Source organism: Rhinopithecus roxellana, chromosome 20 (genome assembly GCF_007565055.1).
Source record: "Rhinopithecus roxellana isolate Shanxi Qingling chromosome 20, ASM756505v1, whole genome shotgun sequence".
Taxonomy (NCBI): Eukaryota; Metazoa; Chordata; class Mammalia; order Primates; family Cercopithecidae; genus Rhinopithecus; species Rhinopithecus roxellana.
The window spans coordinates 62,517,714-62,539,846 of record NC_044568.1 but is presented as its reverse complement, the minus strand read 5'-3'; the positions used below and the strand labels follow the sequence as shown (position 1 = coordinate 62,539,846).

The window sequence follows — 22,133 nt, the reverse complement described above, 5'->3', positions numbered from 1 at the left end:
CACCATTAATATAGTACCATGAACTTTCATAAGCTGTAAATAAGAATCTAAATGGATATAGCCTTTCTTGAGTTCAATTTGCAGTATTTATTTTTTTGAGACAGAGTCTTGCTCTGTTGCCCAGGCTGGAGTGCAGTGGCGTGACCTCGGCTCACAGCAAGCTCTGCCTCCCGGGTTCACGCTATTCTCCTGCCTCAGCCTCCCAAGCAGCGAGGACTATAGGCACCTGCCACCACACCCGGCTAATTTTTTGTAGAGACAGCGTTTCACTGTGTTAGCCAGGATGGTCTCGATCTCCTGACCTTGTGATCCGCCCGTCTCGGCCTCCCAAAGTGCTGGGATTACAGGCGTGAGCCACCGAGCGAGCCCAGCCCAATTTGTAGTATTTATTAAAAATGTAAAAATTAGGCTGGTCTGAAGGTACTGAGTTATCTCAACTGATTGTATAAAAAAATTTTAACTGTTTATATCCTTTGACTTATTCTACTTCTAGAAATCCATCCTACAGAAACACTTGAACATGTGTGTAAAGATACTTGTTGAAACAAACAATGCAGCATTAAGAAGGAATATCTACCTATCTCATACAAAGAGTTCCAGAATATCTTAAGTGAAATAAAAGCAGGTCCATCACAATACGTACAGTGTGACTTCACTCATATTTAAAGCAAAAGCAAAACCGCTCCACATTGTTTACATATGTGCACTCCATCCGCAACATGCACATGTATGTATGTATATATGCCCAGTAAATGGTGCGGAAGGATACATATCAAACTCAAGTTTGGGGATGGAAGTTAGTCAGAAGGAGTGAAAGGGTACTTTCAGTTTTGCTTCTATTTAATTTATTGTTTGAATTTGTTTTATGGTATGTGTGTTTGCTTTTCTAATACAATCAAAAAATATGTAATGCTACAAAAAAGCAAAATGATTTGAATACATATTGAATGTGACATCATTAGCATGTGGATGGCCCTATACCTTGTCCATTATCTTGGAAGTCAGCTCCTGCCTTCCTAATCAGGACAAGGTAGAACAGAGACAATGGCAAGAAAGGGGACATTCTCATTAAGCATGACACAGGATATGCTTTGGAAAAGGAAGGCAAGGGAGAGGAGGCGGCAAGCATTGCAAGGCAGCTCATCACGTCAGGCAAGGAACTCTCCTTACCTCTAGGAATCCCAGCTCATCCAGGAAACTTCTTATGTATGTGATCATCTTAGAGCGGATGATAAATTTCTGCCTAACGAAGTCATTCAGGATCAAGTCCAAGTATCTCTGGCGATACCTTGTTTCCTAAACCAAAAGAAGCAGTTAGAAATCACTGGTATGTCTGATTCGATGGTATGATAAAACAAAAGGCACCCCCATGCCACAGCTAGGAGGCATGAACGCTTACCTTGTCTTTGAGGCCAAAGTGAAGATGAGGTAACATATGCAAACAGGGAGACAGCAGTGTGATCTCATACGGAATAATGCTCAGCTCACCCTTCTTGGTTTTCCCAGGATTCCCCTGAACTCCAATTATGTCTCCCCGACGCAGTTTGTTATTAATATGAATAAATTCTTCTTCTGATTTATAATTTCTGAGTGAAAAGGAAATGTAATTCAGTAAGAACAATTCAAATGAACACTGACTACTGGGTTCCTGGAACCCTCACTCAACTGTTAATACCTAGTTAATGTGAGCCCAAGAAGCAGCTCAGATTCAGGGGCCACTATTAAAAAAGGACTATCCTTTACTTTACTGTCATATAACTTGAGGGCAGTCATCACTTTACAGGTGACCAGGTGGCCATGTTATCTTCTTCTGAATCTTCCCCAACCATGTCCGACTCCTTCTTACTCTAACTTCAAATACCAGTAAGACCACATCAGCCTATTGCTGTGTTGTTCTAGGCCAACCAAGAAAGGTCTATAACTGGATATTTCGAGATACCTGGAATTGGCCATGACTTGCAATTTCACTCCCTCTCCTCGAAGATCATAGAAGATGAGCTTTCCCCCAGAAGCTCTTTTGGCATGGATCCTACCTAGAAAAAGAAGAGCAAAAATACTGCCTTACAGAACCAGAAGTCATTTTACAGTATCAGTGTCAAAAAAAGCTCCCTCTGCATATATATATATATTTTTTTTTTGGAGACAGAGTCTTGCTCTGTTGCCCAGGCTGGAGTGCAGTGGCATGATCTCGGCTCACGGCAACCTCCGCCTCCCAGGTTTAAGTAATTCTCCTACCTCAGCCTCCTGAGTAGCTGGGATTACAGATGCGCACCACCACACCCGGCTAATTTTTTTTTTTAACTGGAGAGGGGGTTTTACCCTGTTGCCCAGGCTGGTCTTGAACTCCTGGGCTGAAGTGACCCACCCACCTCAGCCTCCCAAAGTGATGGGATTACAGGCGTGAGCCACCGTACTGGCCTGTATTTTTTTTTTTTTTTTTTTTCCCCGCCAGGGCAGAACACCAAGCAGTACAATCTGATTTTAGCTTGAGGTCTAACCCCCATTTTTCCCTCAGGCCAACGATCTCCATTCAAATCAGTTAAAGACATGCAGGGAGACCTGGCTTTCAAGATAAGTCACTGGATGCCTGGAAGATGGTGGTGCTGGGAGCAGCAGAGTTTTTGGATTTCCTTGAATCCTCAAATAAAAATAGAAAGCACAGCTGTGAAAAATCCATGGACAAAATTTACAACAAAATGATGTGGGAAGATGTTGCCAAGAACCCCCAAATATAAGCAATGAGGTAAACCAAGAGTCACAACACCTCTACACGGGGAAAAAGCAGTGGGGAGGAATGGGGTATGGGAGGGATCTGAGAACTGGAGAATGCCCAATTGGCCAAAGGTATCCACTGGAAAATGTGAACCTTTTCCTACAGGAAAGCAGCTGAAGCTGGGAGGGGATGTGCCCATTTCTATACAGGTAAGGGCTACATTAAGATTTAAAGGGGGCCAGGCGCTATGGCTCACGCCTATAATCCCAAGACTTTGGGAGGTCGAGGCGGGCATATCACTTGAGGTTGGGAGTTCAAGACCAGCCTGACCAACATGGAGAAACCCCGTTTCTACTAAAAATACAAAATTAGCCGGGCATGGTGGTACATGCCTGTAATCCCAGCTACTCGGGAGGCTGAGGCAGGAGAATTGCTTGAACCTGGGAGGTGGAGGTTGCAGTGAGCATTGCACTCCAGCCTGGGCAACAAGAGCGAAACTTTGTCTCAAACAAGAAAAAAAAAAAAGATCTAAAGGGAATGAAGATTAGAGCCTACAGAAACCCTCTCAACAGCCAGGCTCCCTTCTAGGACAAGACTGTAAAAAACTGAACGGGACAAGGGAAAAAGAGACAAAAAAAGGAGAAGACTCAAAAAAGATGAGGAAGAAGATGAGGACTGGGAAATCTCAGAAAGCAAGCTGCTGTATTTCTGAACACGTCACAAAAACAAGAGGGAGCTCACTAAAGTTGGAAAAACGAAACCTAGTTTCCTTTGAACATTCAGAAAAACTGATTTCATGTAAATGTAAGCAACATAAAAGCATTGGGCTCACCTACCATATAAAGTTACCTAAAAAACTGAAAAAGGAGAGATAGGAGAATAATACTGCTCTAGACAAAATAAAAGCACTCAAGACAGACATGCTCAGAACAACAAAAAAATTCTTCTTTTTTTTTAAAAATTTTACTTTAAGTTCTGGGATACATGTGCAGAATATGCAGGTTTGTTACACAGGAATACTTGTGCCATGGTAGGATGCTGCACCTATTAACCCATCATCTAGGTTTTAAGCGCTACATGCATTAAGTATTTGTCCTAATGCTCTCCCCCTCCCCTTCCCCTCATCCCCCGACAGGCTCCAGTGTGTGATGTTCCCCTCCCTGTGTCCATGTGTTCTCATTGTTCAACTCCCACTTATGAGTGAGAATGTATGGTGAAAAGCAAAAAATTCTAACTTACTTTTTAACAATGAGCTGAGAGACATTAAGAAAAAAGACACAAAACATTAAAGAACACAAATTAGAATTAGAAAAACTAAGAAATGAGGTGATAACACATGAAAGAATTAGAAATAAAGTAAAAATCTTTCAGAAAATGAGGACTAAGCTATAAGGAAATAATAGTGACTAAATACAACAAATAATGCCTCGAGAGAAACAGTAAGTGAAAAGAAGGATAAAATTTAAAAATCAAAGTATGAAGAAAGAGATAAAAAGGATTTGAGAGAAAGTAACAATTATCAAAAAGAATCAAAGATGATTCAGTATGCAAATAAAAGTCCCAAAAGAAATGTAAAGAAACAGAATAAAAACAAACAATTAAAATAAAAAAGATCTGAAAACACTCATGTGAAAAGATCTCAGAGCACACTACGTAGCTGAGAATATCAAACTAGAATAACTAATATCAAGAAATATTTTAGTGGCAGGGTGTGGTGGCTCACGCCTGCAATCCTTACACTTTGGGAGGCTAAGGCGGGCGAATCACCTGATGTCAGGAGTTCGAGACCAGCCTGGCCAAAACATGGTGAAACCCTGTCTCTACTAAAAATACAAAACTTATCTGGGTGCGGTGGCAGGTGCCTGTAATCCCAGCTACTTGGGAGGCTGAGGCAGGAGAATCGCTTGAACCTGGGGGGTTGGAGGCTGCAGTGAGCTAAGATGGTACTACCGCATTCCGGTCTGGACAGCAGAGTGACACTACATCTCCAAAAAAAAAAAAAAAAAAAAAAAAAAAAGACTTCAGTAGAAATCTTTTGGGCATTTAGGTGCTGGCAGGAATTCTCTCTGGGTGGTAGGATTATGGGTAATCAAAACTTTCCTTGCTTCTTTGACTATTCTAAATTTTCTACAACTGATAGTTGGTGGGGGAGGGCAAGGAAAAGATGTGATTTTTTTTTTTTTTTTTAATTTAGGAAAAGAAAATCTCATACAAGATACTACAACTCCAAAGGAGTAATGTTCTAGAAAAACTGTCTCAGTGCAAAGCATTCTCAGGCCAAAGACTAGAATTCTTAGAAGCCTGAGACTTCTACCACTGATTCTTGCTGATGAAGGGAATCCTTACAGAGAAAGCCCCTCTCTTTGCAGCACTACTTCATCTGGAATATGATTCCATGTCTCGGGGCTGCTCTGCTTCTCTCTGTGAGTAGATATAATGGTGCTGTCCTTTGTAAAGGAGCTTCAGACACAGACTACTTGAGAACAAGACCAACCCAGACCTTCCCTTGTGCTACTGAAGCGTCCTGCCTGTTGTGGGAGTTCAGTGATTTGCCAGGGAGAGTTCCTACCTGCCACCTTTAAGGTGATGTCAGTCAGGTGATCCCCAGGCTGCAGATAACTATATTTCTGGATGAAGTCAGTGAGTGAGATGTCAACATGGAACTTGTGTGGGTACGGATTTTCCCCATTGACCTTCAACTGATGAATTGCTTGACTGCGGATTTTGTAGTATTGCTGTTAAAAAAAAAAAAAAAAAAAGCCCTTGAGAAGTTGAACCTAGTCAGACCAGTGGGGCCCACCTAGCAGAGGGCAGTATTCTGCCCCAGAGTGACCCCGATACATTGTTTTCTTTAACCAAGACCTGTGCATTACAGGAATGAATATGGAGTGAGATTTGCACTTAAAATATGCAGGGTGGCCAGAGGCCAGCATTCCAAAATGCAAGAGTCAACAAAAAGAAAAATCAGAGTTCTGCCTAAAATAATAGAAGTTTAATTTTTAATTGGTATAGGTGGCCTTGTCACTTTTGTAGACCACATTTTGCATGGTGAGTTGAGTCACTTATCTTCTTAACTACTCCCCTACCTCTGGCGACACATCAGACTTTTCCTCAAGGCATGGGGCCTGGAGAATGTAAACAAGGAATACTCTACAGCAGCCTTTCTCACAAAGCTTTTCTGATGCAACTTCTCAACTCAGCTGTTCCAGGAGGACAGCAGCCTCAGAAATATGTCAACAAATGAGCACGGCTGTGTTCCAATACAATTTTACTAGTAAAACCAAGGAGGGGCAAGGTGTGGTGGCTCACACCTGTAATCTTAGTACTTAGGGAGCCCGAGGCGGGTGGATCACTTGAGGCCAGGAGTTCAAGAGCAGCCTGGCCAACATTAGCTGGTTGCAGTGGAGTGCGCCTCTAATCCCAGTTACTTGGGAGGCTGAGGCAGGAGAATCACTTGAACTGGGGAGGCGGAGGTTGCAGTGAGATTGCACCACTGCACTCCAGCCTGGGTGACAGAATGAGACTTTGCTCAAAAAAAACAAAAACAAAAACAAAAAACCAGGGAGGGACGGATAAAGTGGGGGCATAGAGAAGTGGATTTGGCTGGTGGAATGTAGTTTGCCAGCCCCTGGTCTAAAGTAAACCTCAGGCAATCTTTAGAGAGACACTTTCCCCAGGGCCTCAAGCTAATTCCAAGGAAGGTTAATTCACTTGAATGCTGGACTCTCCCAAATGTCTTTTGGGGGTTGACATAGAAGACACTCAGGGTCTGTGCCTTTAACCAGATGGAGTGGCAGACCCTCCCTTATCCTGGCAGTGACCTCGGGCATACTGGTCCTTCCTACTGTCCAGTCCCAAAGAATCTGCCATAAGCCTCATCAGAAGCTTTCCTGTGCCCAGCCATGCTGGTGGCCCAGGGAACTCACATTTGGGTCCAGGCTCTCTTCCTCAGGACCCACACCATTGTCAGTGGTGTGGCTGGTGGCAGCCACAGTGGCTTGGCTTAGCTGTTTCTCACTGAGCTCTTTCTGCTTTGCCTCCTTCTCTGCTACTTTCTTCTCAGCTTTCAGGCGTCTCTTCAGCTCACTGTTGGAAAGATGAAAGCGTTCAATGTGTTAGCTGCCTGAAGAGTCCTCTATGTTCTGCCCCTAGCCACTTATCAAAAACACGATCGCCTGGGAGGAACGTTCTTTCTCAGTTGTATACCCCTCAATTCCACACCCATAGCTCAGCTCAAGTCTCTTGTCACTAAACTCTTTATGTGAAAGACACAAAGGGAAAAATAAGCTTAGAACAAAGGTATGAAAGATCACTCTCAATCTCTGCTTGCCAGTCTCAGGTCCTTGGCATTAGGTCCCAACTAAAACCAAGATGTACCAGGACAAAGAAAATCCTATGCATTAGTTTTGAACAGGAGAAAAGATTTTCTAGAAAATTAGCAGAATAGGCTTTTCTTGAGCTAATCAGGTTAGGGAGCTCCTTGGGGCTGGTGACGGAATCTTAGTTGTTTAGTATCCCCTCCAGAACGTGAAGTTCCAACAGTTATAGATCTTTTTTTTTTTTTTTCAAATGAGACAGAGTTTTGCTCTGTGGCCCAAGCTGGAGTACAGTCACAATATCAGCTTACTGCAATCTCTGCCTCCCGGATTTCAAGGGATTCTCATGCCTCAGCCACCTGAGTAGCTGGGATTACAGGTGTGTACCACCACACTCAACTAATTTTTGTATTTTCAGTGCAGACAGGGTTTCACCATGTTGGCCAGGCTGGTCTCAAACTCCTTGCCTCAAGTGATCTGCCAGCCTTGGCCTCCCAAGGTGCTAGGATTACAGGTGTGAGCCACCTGACCCCTCCAATGCCAGATCTAACACATGATCAGGCAACATCTCTAGCCCTCTGCCACCCCCTCTCTCTAACCTCCCCTAAGCGTGTTAGGATGATAGTAAGGAAGAGCTGGCTCTTTAGCACTCAAGGAGACCTCCCCCACCAACAGTCTCTCCAAGAATGGCTGTCAGCATTAGTCTCACTTTGCCCACCGGAGCCTGACTTAGACAACAAAGTAGAACGGTGTGCAAAGCAGCATAGTACAGGGGATAATATATCATCTTTGTAGTCAGGCTGCCTGGGATTAAATTCCAACACACTTGTCAATTATGTGACTTGGATGAATGAATTAACTTCTCACCTATTAAACGAAAATAATACTAGACAACCTCCACCAGTTGTTGTGGTGTATACTGAGATCATGTTTGTATAAAGGGATTACCCTAACCCTGGCATTTAGTTAACCAAATATGAGCTTTCTAGATATCTTTCAGTATCTTAACCCTTTACTCTCTGTATAGAAACTATACTGATTTGAATACATTTCTGGCTAAATCGCTTGCTATCCAAACTCTTGATATTTATCACTTGAACCTCAAAAACCAAAGTGATGTGGACAACTTTGAGCTGTTCTGTATGATATGTTCATGTCTCTTATGGTCTGAATTTGCTATCTGAACCCAGAAACTAAACATATCGGTATAGGGAGGGATATCTTTACTATTCAAAGACAATTTATGGATCATTCTTTCAAACCACTAAATATAATCAAATATTCTGCAACAGTGAACCACAGCAAAAGATCCCAAGTCATGCCTGCGTACTTTCTGGCTTCAGGACACATCCTTCATTTTCTATAAGAATTTAGAATAACGTAAAAAAAAATGAATTGAGGTTTTGAATCTTTCACCTCTTTTTATTGAGACAGAGTCTCGCTCTGTTGCCAAGGCTGGAGTGCAGTGGTGTGATCTTGGATCACTGCAAGCTCCACCTCCCAGGTTCACACCATTCTCCTGCCTCAGCCTCCGGAGTGGCTGGCACTACAGGTGTGCGCCACCATGACCAGCTAATGTTCTTTTTGTATTTTTAGTAGAGACGGGGTTTCACTGTGTTAGCCAGGATGGTCTCGATCTCTTGACCTCGTGATCCGCCTCGTGATCCATTGAGTGGATTACAGGCGTGAGCCACTGTGCCTGGCCGCTGCGCAGTGCGCCTTTCCTTTTTAACAGGAAAAAAGGATTCTGATGGTTTCACAGTTGACAGCTTTTTCTACATATAATGTCTTATAACATTTGTAAAGACAACATTTCCAAAACACTGTGCTGGTGCTATCATGCTATAATTCAGTCAGTGGACTGCTAAGACTAGGCTGTCTAGTTCTTCTAGAATTAAGATAAATCTGTTTTCCACTCAACCAGGTGCTCCTCTTAAATCAAATCAATCTTAAGGACAATCCAAAAAGGTCCTAGGGATAGCACTAAGATTAGAAACCAAATTAATCTCAAGAGCAAACAAAACCCCAGAAAGACAGAAAAGGGAAATAACTGGCATTAGAAATTATTTGTTCAAACAAGGGTTTTGTACTCAGCACTGTTCTAGAATAAGATCCACATGTCATCTCAAGACTCTAAGGAGAGATGATTTGAATTTATTAAAGAGGAAATGAGAAAGGACTATTGGTTTTGGTACTAGGGCTCCTTGTTTCCTTAGCAACAAGTCCAAAGACTTAGCCAGAGGCTTAACAGATAATAAACCAAATAAGGAAAGAATTTTTGCTTCCAGAGCAATAAAGAAGGTAATGGGCACCAACCTTCTTTGATCAGAAAATGGCTTGTCCTTGTGAGGTGCGGTGAAAGGCGCAAGTTGACCCAGTCGCAGTTCCCTGTGACCCCACTCTGCCCAGGAGGTTTTGCGCAGGGACCCCCTAACAAGCCTTACAGCAGCTTGCGTCAACATGGCAGAACACCCTGGAACTAATGATTACCACCACCTAGCGGGAAACAGAGACGTGGTGTCAGATGGGACAGACAGTATACACAGACCCAACCAACTCTCTTACGGGTTGGGGAGGGGGACCATGCTTCTACTACCTTTTAGGCCCATTTAACTTAAGACTCTCTTAACTGACAGCAACCCTGTAACACTCCCTGTGCTACAACTGTAACTGACAATGTTCTTAGTCCTGACTATGGAAAAAATATGCACATCTGGGGTCAAAAGCCAACAGCAAGTTAATGGATCGCTTATAGGTAAAAATGCTCACAACATCCTAGAATTATGGGAACAGGATGTGAGGTACTTTCTGAAGCCCTGAAGCGTGGTTTCTCACCTGGAGAGAAAATACCGGGCCACAAGATGGCAATAGGAAGCATATAAAATAAGAGGAAACTGTCACTATCAATCGCAAACTCTAGACAAAGATAAATGCAAGTCACACAAAAACACGAATCAAAGAGAAGACTTGTTTGGAACTCTAGGAACAAGGGCAAAGGAGAATTTCAGGACAGTCCTTAGACTATGTTATGTTTATACATTATAAACGCTAGAAGGCAACAGAGTCACAGAGATCACCTTCTTTACCATGTTCAAATAAATCTGAAGAGGCTATTTCACTTGGGCAGGGAGCACATCTGTTTTTAAACTTGGAGTCAATACCTGGCATAAAATGGTGCCTACTAAAGATTTCAGACCAAGGAATGTCCAAGAACAATTAAATGGAAGGAAATGTTAATCACAAAGAAGTTATCTTACTCCGTGGTAACTAGAGTAACAGACATCAATAACAGGTAAGACAACGTGAGTAGTGCCCTGCAGTCAGGATACAGAGCACAGGCTGACGAGTCACAGGCCTGATTTCAGATCTCTGCTCCAGTGCTGTGTCAGTGCTAGACTATATTTTAGGAATGCACACTTTAGTAATGCATTTAATTACCAGGGCCTCAGTTTATTAATTTGAAAAATGGACAATAACTCTTCTCTTGCAAAGTTATTATTTAGACAGAAAGCTTGTAGAGATCTAGCATTGTGCCTGGTACAGAAAAGCTGGTCAAAAAAGTAGTAGCTGTATTTAATCTTAGAAAAGTCAGTGAAGCAGGGAGTGGTGGCTCACGCCTATAATCCTAGCACTTTTTGGGGCTGAGGTGGGCGGATCACCTGAGCTCAGGAGTTTGACACCAGCCTGGGCAACATGGAGAAATCCTGTCTCTACTAAAACACAAAAATTTAGCCAGGTGTTGTGGCGTGCGCCTGTAGTCCCAGGTACTTGGGATGCGGAAGCACCAGAATTGCTTGAACCCGGGAGGTGGAGGTTGCCATGGGCTGAAATCACACTGCTGCACTCCAGCCGGGGCAACAATGACTCTGCCTCCAAAAAAAAAAAAAAAAAGGCAGTAAAAAGAAATTAACCAGTTTTCTCAGTTTACCTAAAAACACACTCTCAACTGCAAACCCTGCTTTTACCTGTGATATACAGTCCTATAATTCAATTCAATGTAATTTATTATCATAGGTGGTTTGAAAGAATGAACTAAACTTTAGGATTGTATATCACAGATACATCACATTCAACTAAATTTGAGTTAACAGATTAAAGTCCAGTCAATTTTCTCCAAAGGCCAGGTTCCAAACATTTATGGAAGTCCATCAGATTGCTCTAATAAAGGACAATATATTAGGGTGCTACCAAACTGTAAACTTAGACCATTTCTCTAATACTTACTTCTAAGATATTTGAAGCACAAAGCTAGGGTCACAAAAGGCAACATCGGGCCAGCTGCGGTGGCTTACGCCTGTCATCCCAGCACTTTGGGAGGTCAAGGTGGGCGGATCACGAGGCAAGGAGTTCGAGATCATCCTGCCCAACATGATGAAACCCTGTCTCTACTAAAAATACAAAAATTGGCCGGCTGTGGTGGCACGCGCCTCTAACCCCAGCTACTCGGGAGGCTGAGGCATGAGAATCGCCTGAACCCGGGCAGCGGAGGTTGCAGTGAGCCGAGATGGTGCCACTGCACTCCAGCCTGGCGACAGAGCGAGACTCCGTCTTTAAAAAAAAAAAAAAAAGAAAAAAGGAAACATCATTTCTCTTTTGTTTTTCATTCAGGGTCTGGCTGTCTCAGTAACGCCTTGTGGAAAGCGACGGAGAAGAGCTTGCTCATGCAGCATTCATAGCAGTCTCTGAAGGACCTCAAGTCTCCCAGGCCGGAGTGCAGTGGCACGACTTCAGCTCACTGCAACCTCCGCCTCCTGGGTTCAAGAGATTCTCCTGCCTCAGTCTCCCGAGTAGCTGGGATAACAAGTGCGCGCCACGTGGATTAAGCCGTCTCGTATGCGTCTGGAATGGTACTATGTACCATCTTCCTAGCAATGATATAACACTCAATTACCTGTGTTCTGTGGTTCAAATGGAGAATGCTAATAAGAATATAAGACAGCCAGTTAGAGTGGCTAATCCTGACTTACCCATGTTAACCTACACACTCCAAGGATATGGGAGTGGTTAACAAAAAGGTATCAGGTTTAATTAAGATGGTCTCTGCTGTTAGACGTTGATCACTCAATACTCACAAGTATCTAATGAATAACCCACACGGGTAGATGGCAGCGAGCCGAAACTCAGTTTTAGAAATGATCCCTTCTAATACATAACGTTCAGAATGACATTAGTGAAGCCCAGAAAATTTTTAAGGTCTTTCTGAAAAGCTAGGGTATTTAACATTTCTTCAACTTCCACGTTTACTGAGTGGCTCAACAAAAGAAAGCATTTCTCACAAGGAAGGAGATGAAGGTAAGCAGTAAGTTTCGCTTTTCTTTCCTGATAACTCTTAGTTCTCGTCCTAGTTCCCCCTCCACAGTCTCTAAACTCTAGGGGTATGATAGGGAGGACCCCGCCGGTGCCGGCTGGGGACCGGCAGCCGGCGTGCCCGGGGTATCGGGGTGTGTGGTCTGCAGGGCGCAGCCATCAAGTCTCAGCATGTGCATACACCCACGAGAGCCGGCAAGAAGGCCCCGGCACAGCAGCCTTGGTGGGAACTTCGCGGCGCTTCCCAGCCCAGGCTCTCCTACCGCAAAGGCTTTAAAGACTCGCAGCGACACTCACTTCTTGCTCAGTTTCGGCTCGCTGCCATCCACTTTCACCTCTGCCGCCTGCACCGCTGCCATCTTCCCGGAGGGCCCGACCCAAAAGTAAGGAGGATGGTACGTTAATTTCCAGGTCAAGGTGCGAAGCCCCACCTCTTCCGGGGGAGAGGGGGCAGGCGCTCTCATTGCGCCGCGGCTGCTGTTGCGCAGGCCCAGTGCTGCGCTTCGCATGTGAGGCGTCTGCTGCGACAGCTCAGTCAGTCGCGCTCTGTGTGCCAGGCGCTCGTGAGGAGGCAGCTCTCCTAGTAGTGCTCGGCGTCAGACATGGCGGAGGCGATGGATTTGGGCAAAGACCCTAACGGGCCCACCCATTCCTCGACTCTGTTCGTGAGGGAGGACGGCAGCTCCATGTCCTTCTACGTGCGGCCCAGCCCGGCCAAGCGCCGGCTGTCGACGCTCATCCTGCACGGCGGCGGCACCGTGTGCCGGGTGCAGGAGCCCGGGGCGGTGCTGCTGGCCCAGCCCGGGGAGGCGCTGGCCGAGGCCTCGGGTGATTTCATCTCCACGCAGTATATCCTGGACTGCGTGGAGCGCAACGAGAGGCTGGAGCTGGAGGCCTATCGGCTGGGCTCCGCCTCGGCGGCGGACACCGGCTCGGAAGCAAAGCCCGGGGCCCTGGCCGAGGGCGCCGCAGAGCCGGAGCCGCAGCGGCTCGCGGGGCGGATCGCCTTCACGGATGCGGACGACGTAGCCATCCTGACCTACGTGAAGGAAAATGCCCGCTCGCCCAGTTCCGTCACCGGTAACGCCTTGTGGAAAGCGATGGAGAAGAGCTCGCTCACGCAGCACTCGTGGCAGTCCCTGAAGGACCGCTACCTCAAGCACCTGCGGGGCCAGGAGCATAAGTACCTGCTGGGGGACGCGCCGGTTAGCCCCTCCTCCCAGAAGCTCAAGCGGAAGGCGGAGGAGGACCCGGAGGCCGCGGATAGCGGGGGTGAGGAGGCTGTGCGCGGGGCCTTGCGGACAGCTGCGCGGGTGGGGTTGGGGTCTTTTTCCTGGCTGCCTGGCGTCCATCTTGGCATCTTGGGTAGCAGCGATTGGCCCCTCCCCCTGTTGACATCCGGGTAAATTTGCACCATTTTCTTTCCTTCTCGCTCCCGTGTTGTTTATTATTGTTACTTGTTTGCGATGGTGTCTGTGTTGCCTAAGCTTGTCTGAACTCCTGAGCTTAAGCGATCTTCCTGTCTCGGCTAACCAGTATTGGGATTAAAAGACTAAGCCACCGTGTCCGGGCTCTCGTCGTTGTTTGTTTTTAATTTTTGAGTGGGGGCTCGCTCCGTCGCCCAGAGTGTGATGCAGCCGCGCGATCACGACCCACTGCATCCTGGACCTCCCGGGCTCAAGCGAATCTCCCGCTTCAGCCTCCCGAGTAGCTGGGACTACACTCTGACGCCACCACGTCCCGCTCAAAAAAAAAAAAAAAAAAAAAAAATTGTTGTAGAGATGGGGGTCTCGCTGTGTTGCCCTGACAGGTCTCGAACTCTTGGGCTCAAGCGATCCTCCCGCCTCGGCCTCCCAAAGTGTTGGGATTACAGGCGTGAGCCATCACACCCAGCTTCTTGGTCTAGTTTTAATTTACTTTACCATTGACTAGAATGTTAACATGGTTCTGTATTCAAAAGTTACAAAAAGAGTATATAGAAAATCCTCTCTTGGCCGGGCGGGGTGGCTCAAGCCTGTAATCCCAGCAACTTGGGAGGCTGAGGCGGGCGGATCAGACGAGGTCAGGAGTTCGAGAGGAGCCTGACCAACATGGTGAAACCCCGTCTCTACTAAAAATACAAAAATTAGCCGGCCGTGGCGGAGAGTTCCTGTAGTCCCAGCTGCTCAGGAGGCTGAGGCAGGAGAATCGCTTGAACCTCGGGGGGGCGGAGGTTGCAGTGAGCCGAGACTGTGCCACTGCTCTCCAGCGTGGGTGACAGCGAGACTCTGTCTCAAAAAAAAAAAACACAATAATAATAATAATAATGTTATCTCGTCCTTCCTGCCCACCAGTTACCGACGGGATAACTGGCTTCTTGTGTTTCTTTTAAGAGAGATTCCACAGACTCCTTTTTGAAAAAGATTGCTGCTATGTTCAGGTAGATTCAGTATAAAGGCGTATCAGACTTGTTTATTTTAATGCTGTGGCGTAACTGAATGCCTATGGACTTAAGGTTCTCGGCAGTTGAAAGGTCTCTTCCTGGTCTTGCTTAGGTGAAGTGAATTTTTAATGCAGTTGAGTTGAAAATTGGAGTTCAGTATGCCTAGGATGCAGAGCTAGGCTGTTAAGATGTACTTGTGACGTATCTGGCGTTGACAGCTTAAACTGACAGACCCTTTTGTTTAAACAGGCATGCTGCTTCTCCTCCCCCTCCCTAATCCTCCCACCTTTTCTTTGCCTGTATGGCTACTCCATTTAACACTTGGAGTCTGGGGAGTAAAATCTTTTTCTCTTGTTCAGTATGCTTAGTAGGAATTTTGTTTTTGGTAAAAGTGACGTTTCGGCTTCATTCATTCAGCAGATATTTGAGTGCCAGACATTGTTGTCCCGCTGGAATATAACAAACGTCTGTGTGGTCATGGAGCTTATAACATGCTAACTGGGGAGTGGTAAGGGCTATGGAGAAAAATAATTCAAGAATGTAAAGGTTGGGGAGGAGGTTTTTCCTATAGGATGATAAGAGAAGGTGACTCTCATAAGCTGATGTTTAAGCAGAGACCGAAAGAAGAGAAAGAGCAACCCAGGTGGATATCTGGGGAAGAGTGTTCAGGCAGAGGAAGAAGCCAGGGCAAACGCCCTTACGTGGGAGTGTGACTGGTGTGTTTTTGGAGCCACCAAGAGAACAGAGTGGCTGTAATGGAGTAGGAGGAGAATTAATTTAGCAGATGAAGTTAGGGCTGTGTGTGTGGGTGAAGTATGTCATCATGTAAGGCCTTGCTTTTATTTTTATTTTATTTGTGTATGTTGAGACAGGGTCTTACTCTGTCACACAGCTGGAGTGCAGTAGTGCGATCACAACTCACTGCAGCCTTGACCTCCCAGGCTCAGTGGATCCTCCCACCTCAGCTTCCCAAGTAGCTGGGACTACAGGCACTTGTCAGAACACCTAGCTAATTTTTGTATTTCTTTGTGGAGACAGGATTTGGCTATGTTGCCCAGACTGGTCTCAGACTGCCGGGCTCAAGCAATCTACCCAACTTGGCCTTCCAAAAGTGCTAGGATTCCAGGTGTGAGCCAGCATGCTGTGTCCAGGCCTTGCTTTTAAATCTGTGATGTTGGGACTATTGGCAAGCCGTTTGGAACTTGGGACAAAATTAAGCTGGATTCATCCTATCCGTATAAGTAATCTTTTGATAATCAGATATGTAAATGTAAAAATTAAAAAATTCTAAAATGAGTAAGAGAAGATATGAATGAATATATCAGTACAGTGGGAGTTGCTCTGAACAATTTGTGGTTCAGGATGCTGCCTGATTTGCCAGAAGAAAAAAAGTAAAAAATATTAGCATGGTGGTAAGTTATGAAGCCAAAAAGACTAAGAAAAAGTTTTATATATTTGATTACCTGAAAATTAAGAACTTCTCATGATAAATAAAGTCAGAGAGTATGCTGGAAAAACATTCCCAATAGATTGCAATAGACTTAGTTTCTTTAATGTCTAAAGAGCTCTTTGTCATTAAGAAGTCATTAAGTAAAAAGAAAACTAATAGAAAAATGAGAAGAGGAAATGGAACAGGAAGTTCCCAGAAAAGGAAATAAATAAGTGGCCAATAAACAAATGAAGAAATATTCTATTATTAAATGAAAGTAAATCAGACAGGTGCGGTGCCTCACGCCTGTAATCCTAGCACTTTGGGAGGCCAAGCGGCGGCAGATCACGTGAGGTCAGGAATTCGAGACCAGCCTGGTCAACATGGTGAAACTCCGTCTCTGCTAAAACTACAAAAACTATCCAGGTATGGTGGCCTGCGCCTGTAATCCCAGCTACTTGGGAGGCTGAGGCATGAAAACTGCTTGAACCGGGGAGGTGCAGATTGCAGTGAGCTGAGATCAAGCCCCTGCACTCCAGCCTGGGTGACAGAGCCAGAGTCCATCTTGAAAAAAAAACCAAAAAGAAAGTAAATCAGACCCTGAGCAGAGGGTCAGTATAAGCTATACTTTGACCCATGAGACCTGTGAGATAATAAATGTGTTGGAATTGTTGTGTATTTATTTGATGAATTGAGATAGCTTCCATTATACAAAATAGAACAAAAGCTCCCCAAGTTACTTATTTTTTTAAGTAAATCAGAGCAAGGAGATATTATATTTTATCTGTAAGATTGGCAAAAGTCAATACAATGAATAATATCCAAAGTTAGTATATGGGAAAACAAGTATATTCCTACGTTGTTAATAGAAATTGATACAATTTCTTTGGGGGACATTTTGACAATATCTGATGACATTTATAATGTATATTCCCTTAAACATGGCAGTTTTGTTCTAGGAATTTATCCCGTAGATACACTCAGAGAACAAATGAGTACATAACTGAAAAGGCAGTCTCCCTATTTACATACCCTTTTTCCTAGGTCCTTTCCTAGTGGCAACCTTTACCTTGTCTGTTACATGTCCCCTTTGCTCGTAGTAGTACTAGCACACTAGATATCAGCTTACTCTGTGGTTTACTTTTTTAAAACTTATTTATCTTGAAGTGTTTGTGTGTCTGCACAAAGATTTTCCTCATTATTTTCTCGTTGATTGCACTGTATTTCATTATGTGAATGAACAGTAATTTACTTTTTATTATGGAGAATTCCAAGCATTTAAAAATAGAGAATAGTGTAATGAGCTATATTGCAGGTACCCATCACCCACCTTCACCTGATTGTAGTTCATGGCGTTTTTTAAATCTGTACCTTTCATCCCAACTTCCTGGACTATTTTGAAGCAAATGCCAGACATCATATCATTTTATCTGTTTTAGCATGTATCTCTCAAAGATAAGGCTTTTTAAGTTACTATTTAAGAATTTAACTAAAGACATACAGTAAAATCAACTTTTTATGGTGTACAATTATATCCATTTTAAAAACTTTATTTTTTATTGTGGTAAAATGTATATGCCATAAAATTTACAATTCAAATAGTTTTTTAAGTGTTCTGTTCAGTGGCATTATTAAGTGCGTTCACATTGTTGGGCAGCTGTCAACCACCATCTGTATCTAGAACTTACTCATTTTCTAAAACTGAAACTCCATACCTTTTATTATTTTCTGCTTTTAGGGGTCAGAAACATGCCTATTAAACACTAACTCCCCATTTCTCCCTCCTCTTAGCCCCTGGAAACAACCATTCCACCTTCTGTTTCTATGAATTCAATCTTTCTAGATACCTCATAGAAGTAGAATCATGTAATATTTGCCCTTTTGTGTCTGGCTTATTTCACTTTGCATAATAGCTTCAAAGTTCATCCATGTTGTAGCATGTGTCAGAATTTCATTCCTTTTTAAGGGTGAATAATATTCCATTGTATGTGTATAGTATGTTTTGTTTATCCATTCGTCTATCAATGGGCATTTGGCTTATTTCCATCTTTTGTCTATTTTGAGTAATGCGGCTGTGAACAGGGGTATGACTAGTATCTGTTTGAGACCCTGCTTTCCATTATTTTAGGTTTATGCCTAGAAATGCAATTGCTGGATCATATAGTAATTTTATGTTTAATTTTTTCTTTTTCCTTGTGAGTTGTCATCATGAAATTATATTGAATTTTTTGAGGGACTGCTGTTCTCTTTTCCAGTTATATGTGTTTTAAAATATGTTACATTTTGTAACCAGCACCCAAATTGGGATTTAGAACAATTCCATCATGAAAAACTCCCTCTTGCTGCCCCTTTGTTGTATATTTTAGTAAGCAGAAAAGGAGCAGAGTTAAATCTTCAGAGAACAAAATGTAAAGGGAAAGAAACAGGATGTTTAAATTTAGAAGGCCCTCCTTTTTGTAGGTGGTATATGGTGGATTGTGGTACATGGCCCAGATCTGCCTTTGGCTGCTAGGAGAGCTGCCTTGCCCAAAGTCCTGTCTTCTTAGGGCTGCCACCATCCAGTGATTGATATTTGCAGAGTTACAAAGTCTCTGCTCCTTGGCCCCAGCTTGGTCAATTCTGAAGGGCCTTCCTAGCTCCAGAGTTGCCCATGGTTTTGGCTGAGGCCTTGTAACTCTTTGATAAATCAGCTTCTCTCTCTGCCGACTCCTGCTTTCCTTCTCTTCCACAAAGGTTTTCCCAATATCATTCCCCAATTCTTTAAATATCAGTTTCCATCTCAGAATTTGTTTCCCAAGGAACCCAATTTATGACACATTTTTGTTAATTTGCAAAGTCTGTAAATACAAAGCAAAAAATTAAACTTGAAGAGCATTTTTTATATGTCAGTTTAAGAATGTGTCATCATTTAGATAGTACAACTTTTCAGAAGCAAGCATAGAAATGAGTGAATGAGCACGTCTTAGACGTTTTTTACCCTTCTGAATCAAAAACAGATGTCTTCTGATAGGAAAAAAAAGTGTAGGCCCACTCCTGGCCCAGAGCTCACACAGCAGACAATATATTTTTGGTTTGCGTAAAAGAGGCTACTTCTAATCTGTCCTGTTCTCTTTAACAGAACCACAGAATAAGAGAACTCCAGATTTGCCTGAAGAAGAGTATGTGAAGGAAGAAATCCAGGAGAATGAAGAAGCAGTCAAAAAGATGCTTGTGGAAGCCACTCGGGAGTTTGAGGAGGTTGTGGTATGTTAACTAGATTTACTCATTATTTTTTTCCCTACCTTTATTCTTCTTGAAACTGATTATCCTATCCACCTTTTTCATCTACCTGGGGCTCAGGAAAGTGAGAGAGGAGTTCAAGGTAGAAAGGAAAAATGGAAAATGGGACTGATTTGGGCTCAGACATGTTGCCCTGAAGCTTTTGCTTCACAAAGCTTTTAGTTTTTGGCTGGACAAGTTGAGGGGGAAAGGGAGAAAAATTGGGTAGAATAGGGACAGTTATATAAACAGTATAAAGCATCCCACTTTGAGTACTTTAATGTCAATATGGTTTTCAAAAAGTTTATAGTACTTTTTTTTCTATTTTTTTGAGACGGAGTCTCGCTGTCACCCAGGCTGGAGTGCAGTGGCGCCCGCCATCTCAGCTCACTGCAGCCTCCACCCCCCAGGTTCCAACGATTCTCCTGCCTCAGCCTCCCGGGTAGCTGGGATTACAGGCATGTGCCACCATGCCCAGCTAATTATAGTAATTTTTTTTTATCAAGCAAATTTAACTTTTTGTGTACTTTGACCTTTTTTGAAATGTTTTAGCTCTTCCATATTCAGTCTAGCTTCTATTACTCTGTTAGAATCCTATATTTAGTAATAGCTACAGAGAAAGACAGGAGTCATACAATAATGATAAGTTTTTTAAAGGTCCAAATTATATGTTTTTTCAGGATAAAGGGTCTTGTGAATTAACTTTTCATATTAACAAAGAAAAATGGTTAGGCTTCAGTCCAAACAAGGGAAATAATTTAAAGCTTCTGTAATTGGTGAGTGAAGGAATGCACAGAAATTGGTAGGATTTAGGGATTGTTGCTTTTTGTAGTCTGTGTTTTATTATTTGATATTTGGTTCATTTTTCATAAACTTCGAACACTCAGCTCTCAAACATGACCTACCTGGGCCTCTTCTCATATAGCATGCTTTGTAATCTGTCTAACTAGTATAGCTTGGAAGCCCTAATATATTCATACAGCAATGCTTTTTGAGTACTTATTATGCATAGGCATTGGTAGGTATTGGAGATGTGGTGATGAGCAAAACATACAATTCTTGTCCTTAGGAGCTTACAGTCTTGAGAGTGAAGTCAAATATTTAACAAATCTAATGAACATGTGTGCACATATATGTGTGTCTGTCTTTATATATACATATATTTTTCATATTCAGTGTAGCTTCTAATATTCTATTGGAATACTGTAGTCAATTATACACACATATACACATATACTCCCCCTACCCCCACACACATGCACGTACACACACACACGTACATATACATACACATCAGACATGAATAAATGTAAGAGGGAATACAGCATATTAAGAGGAACTGAAGGAAGTCCAATGTGATTGGAATGCAGAGGGCAAGGGGGTGATAGTTGGAAGAGACCAGATATTGTAAGAATTCAAGGCTTGCTAATGAGGAGCTGGTTTTACTCATCATTCTGTCTAGGTGGATGAGAGCCCTCCTGATTTTGAAATACATATAACTATGTGTGATGATGATCCACCCACACCTGAGGAAGACTCAGAAACACAGCCTGATGAGGAGGAAGAAGAAGAAGAAGAAGAAAAAGTTTCTCAACCAGAGGTGGGAGCTGCCATTAAGATCATTCGGCAGTTAATGGAGAAGTTTAACTTGGATCTATCAACAGTTACGCAGGCCTTCCTAAAAAATAGTGGTGAGCTGGAGGCTACTTCCGCCTTCTTAGCATCTGGTCAGAGAGCTGATGGATACCCCATTTGGTCCCGACAAGATGACATAGATTTGCAAAAAGATGATGAGGATACCAGGGAGGCATTGGTCAAAAAATTTGGTGCTCAGAATGTAGCTCGGAGGATTGAATTTCGAAAGAAATAATTGGCAAGATAATGAGAAAAAAAAGTCATGGTAGATGAGGTGGTTAAAAAAAATTGTGACCAATGAACTTTGGAGAGTTCTTGCATTGGAACTGGGACTTACTTTTTGACCATTGCTGCTGTTGCTCTGTGAGTCCTAGATTTTGTAGCCAAGCAGAGTTGTAGAGGGGGATAAAAAGAAAAGAAATTGGATGTATTTACAGCTCTCCTTGAACAAATATCAATGTGTTTATGAAAGGAAGATCTAAACCAGACAGGAGTTGGTCTACATAGTAGTAATCCTTTGTTGGAATGGAACCCTTGCTATATTAGTGACAAAGTGAAAGGAAATTTAGGGGGCATAGGCCATTTCAGGCAGCATAAGTAATCTTCTGTCCTTTGGCAGAAGCTCCTTTAGATTGGGATAGATTCCAAATAAAGAATCTAGAAATATGGGAAGATTTAATTATGAGGCCTTGAACACAGATTATCCCCAAACCCTTGTCATTTCCCCCAGTGAGCTCTGATTTCTAGACTGCTTTGAAAATGCTGTATTCATTTTGCTAACTTAGTATTTGGGGACCCTGCTCTTTGGCTGTTCTTTTTTTGGAGCCCTTCTCAGTCAAGTCTGCAGGATGTCTTTGTTTACCTACCCCTCAGTTTTCCTTAAAACACGCACACAACCTTAGAGAGTCTTAAGAATAATGTTACTTGGTTAATGTGTTATTTATTGAGTATAGTTTGTGCTAAGCATTGTGTTAGATTTAAAAAAATTAGTGGATTGACTCCACTTTGTTGTGTTGTTTTCATTGTTGAAAATAAATATAACTTTGTATTCGA

The 22,133-nt window shown here is 43.2% G+C and overlaps 2 protein-coding genes across 3 annotated transcripts in view; one reads left to right on the top strand and one right to left on the bottom strand.

The window, feature by feature from the left end:
- The window catches only part of KARS1 (lysyl-tRNA synthetase 1), a 19,484-nt gene extending 6,609 nt beyond the window's left edge, over positions 1 to 12,875 (bottom strand). The window contains exons 1-7 of one of the 2 annotated variants that reach the window (XM_010382987.2): positions 12,634 to 12,746; positions 9,346 to 9,525; positions 6,640 to 6,799; positions 5,283 to 5,448; positions 1,940 to 2,033; positions 1,400 to 1,586; positions 1,171 to 1,296 (exon numbers count right to left, since the gene is read on the bottom strand). In XM_010382987.2, the coding sequence (XP_010381289.1) occupies positions 1,171 to 1,296; positions 1,400 to 1,586; positions 1,940 to 2,033; positions 5,283 to 5,448; positions 6,640 to 6,799; positions 9,346 to 9,491 (879 nt within the window). In that variant the 5' untranslated portion in view covers positions 9,492 to 9,525; positions 12,634 to 12,746. Of the gene's footprint in view, positions 1 to 1,170; positions 1,297 to 1,399; positions 1,587 to 1,939; positions 2,034 to 5,282; positions 5,449 to 6,639; positions 6,800 to 9,345; positions 9,526 to 12,633 lie in introns of both variants that reach the window. The other variant, XM_010382989.2, reaches the window with a different exon arrangement.
- TERF2IP (TERF2 interacting protein) lies at positions 12,769 to 22,133 on the top strand. Its single transcript, XM_010382986.2, has 3 exons — positions 12,769 to 13,608; positions 19,306 to 19,430; positions 20,908 to 22,133. The coding sequence occupies exons 1-3, from the start codon at positions 12,939 to 12,941 to the stop codon at positions 21,313 to 21,315; spliced, it is 1,203 nt and encodes a 400-aa protein (XP_010381288.1). The 5' UTR covers positions 12,769 to 12,938; the 3' UTR covers positions 21,316 to 22,133.

Excerpts from the sequence above, each read along its gene's own strand:
- TERF2IP (XM_010382986.2), top strand. The coding sequence starts at position 12,939 with ATGGCGGAGGCGATGGATTTGGGCAAAGACCCTAACGGGCCCACCCAT. Across the intron at positions 13,609-19,305 it reads GGAGGCCGCGGATAGCGGGG|AACCACAGAATAAGAGAACT; the intron begins GTGAGGAGGCTG and ends TCTCTTTAACAG. Across the intron at positions 19,431-20,907 it reads GGGAGTTTGAGGAGGTTGTG|GTGGATGAGAGCCCTCCTGA; the intron begins GTATGTTAACTA and ends CATTCTGTCTAG.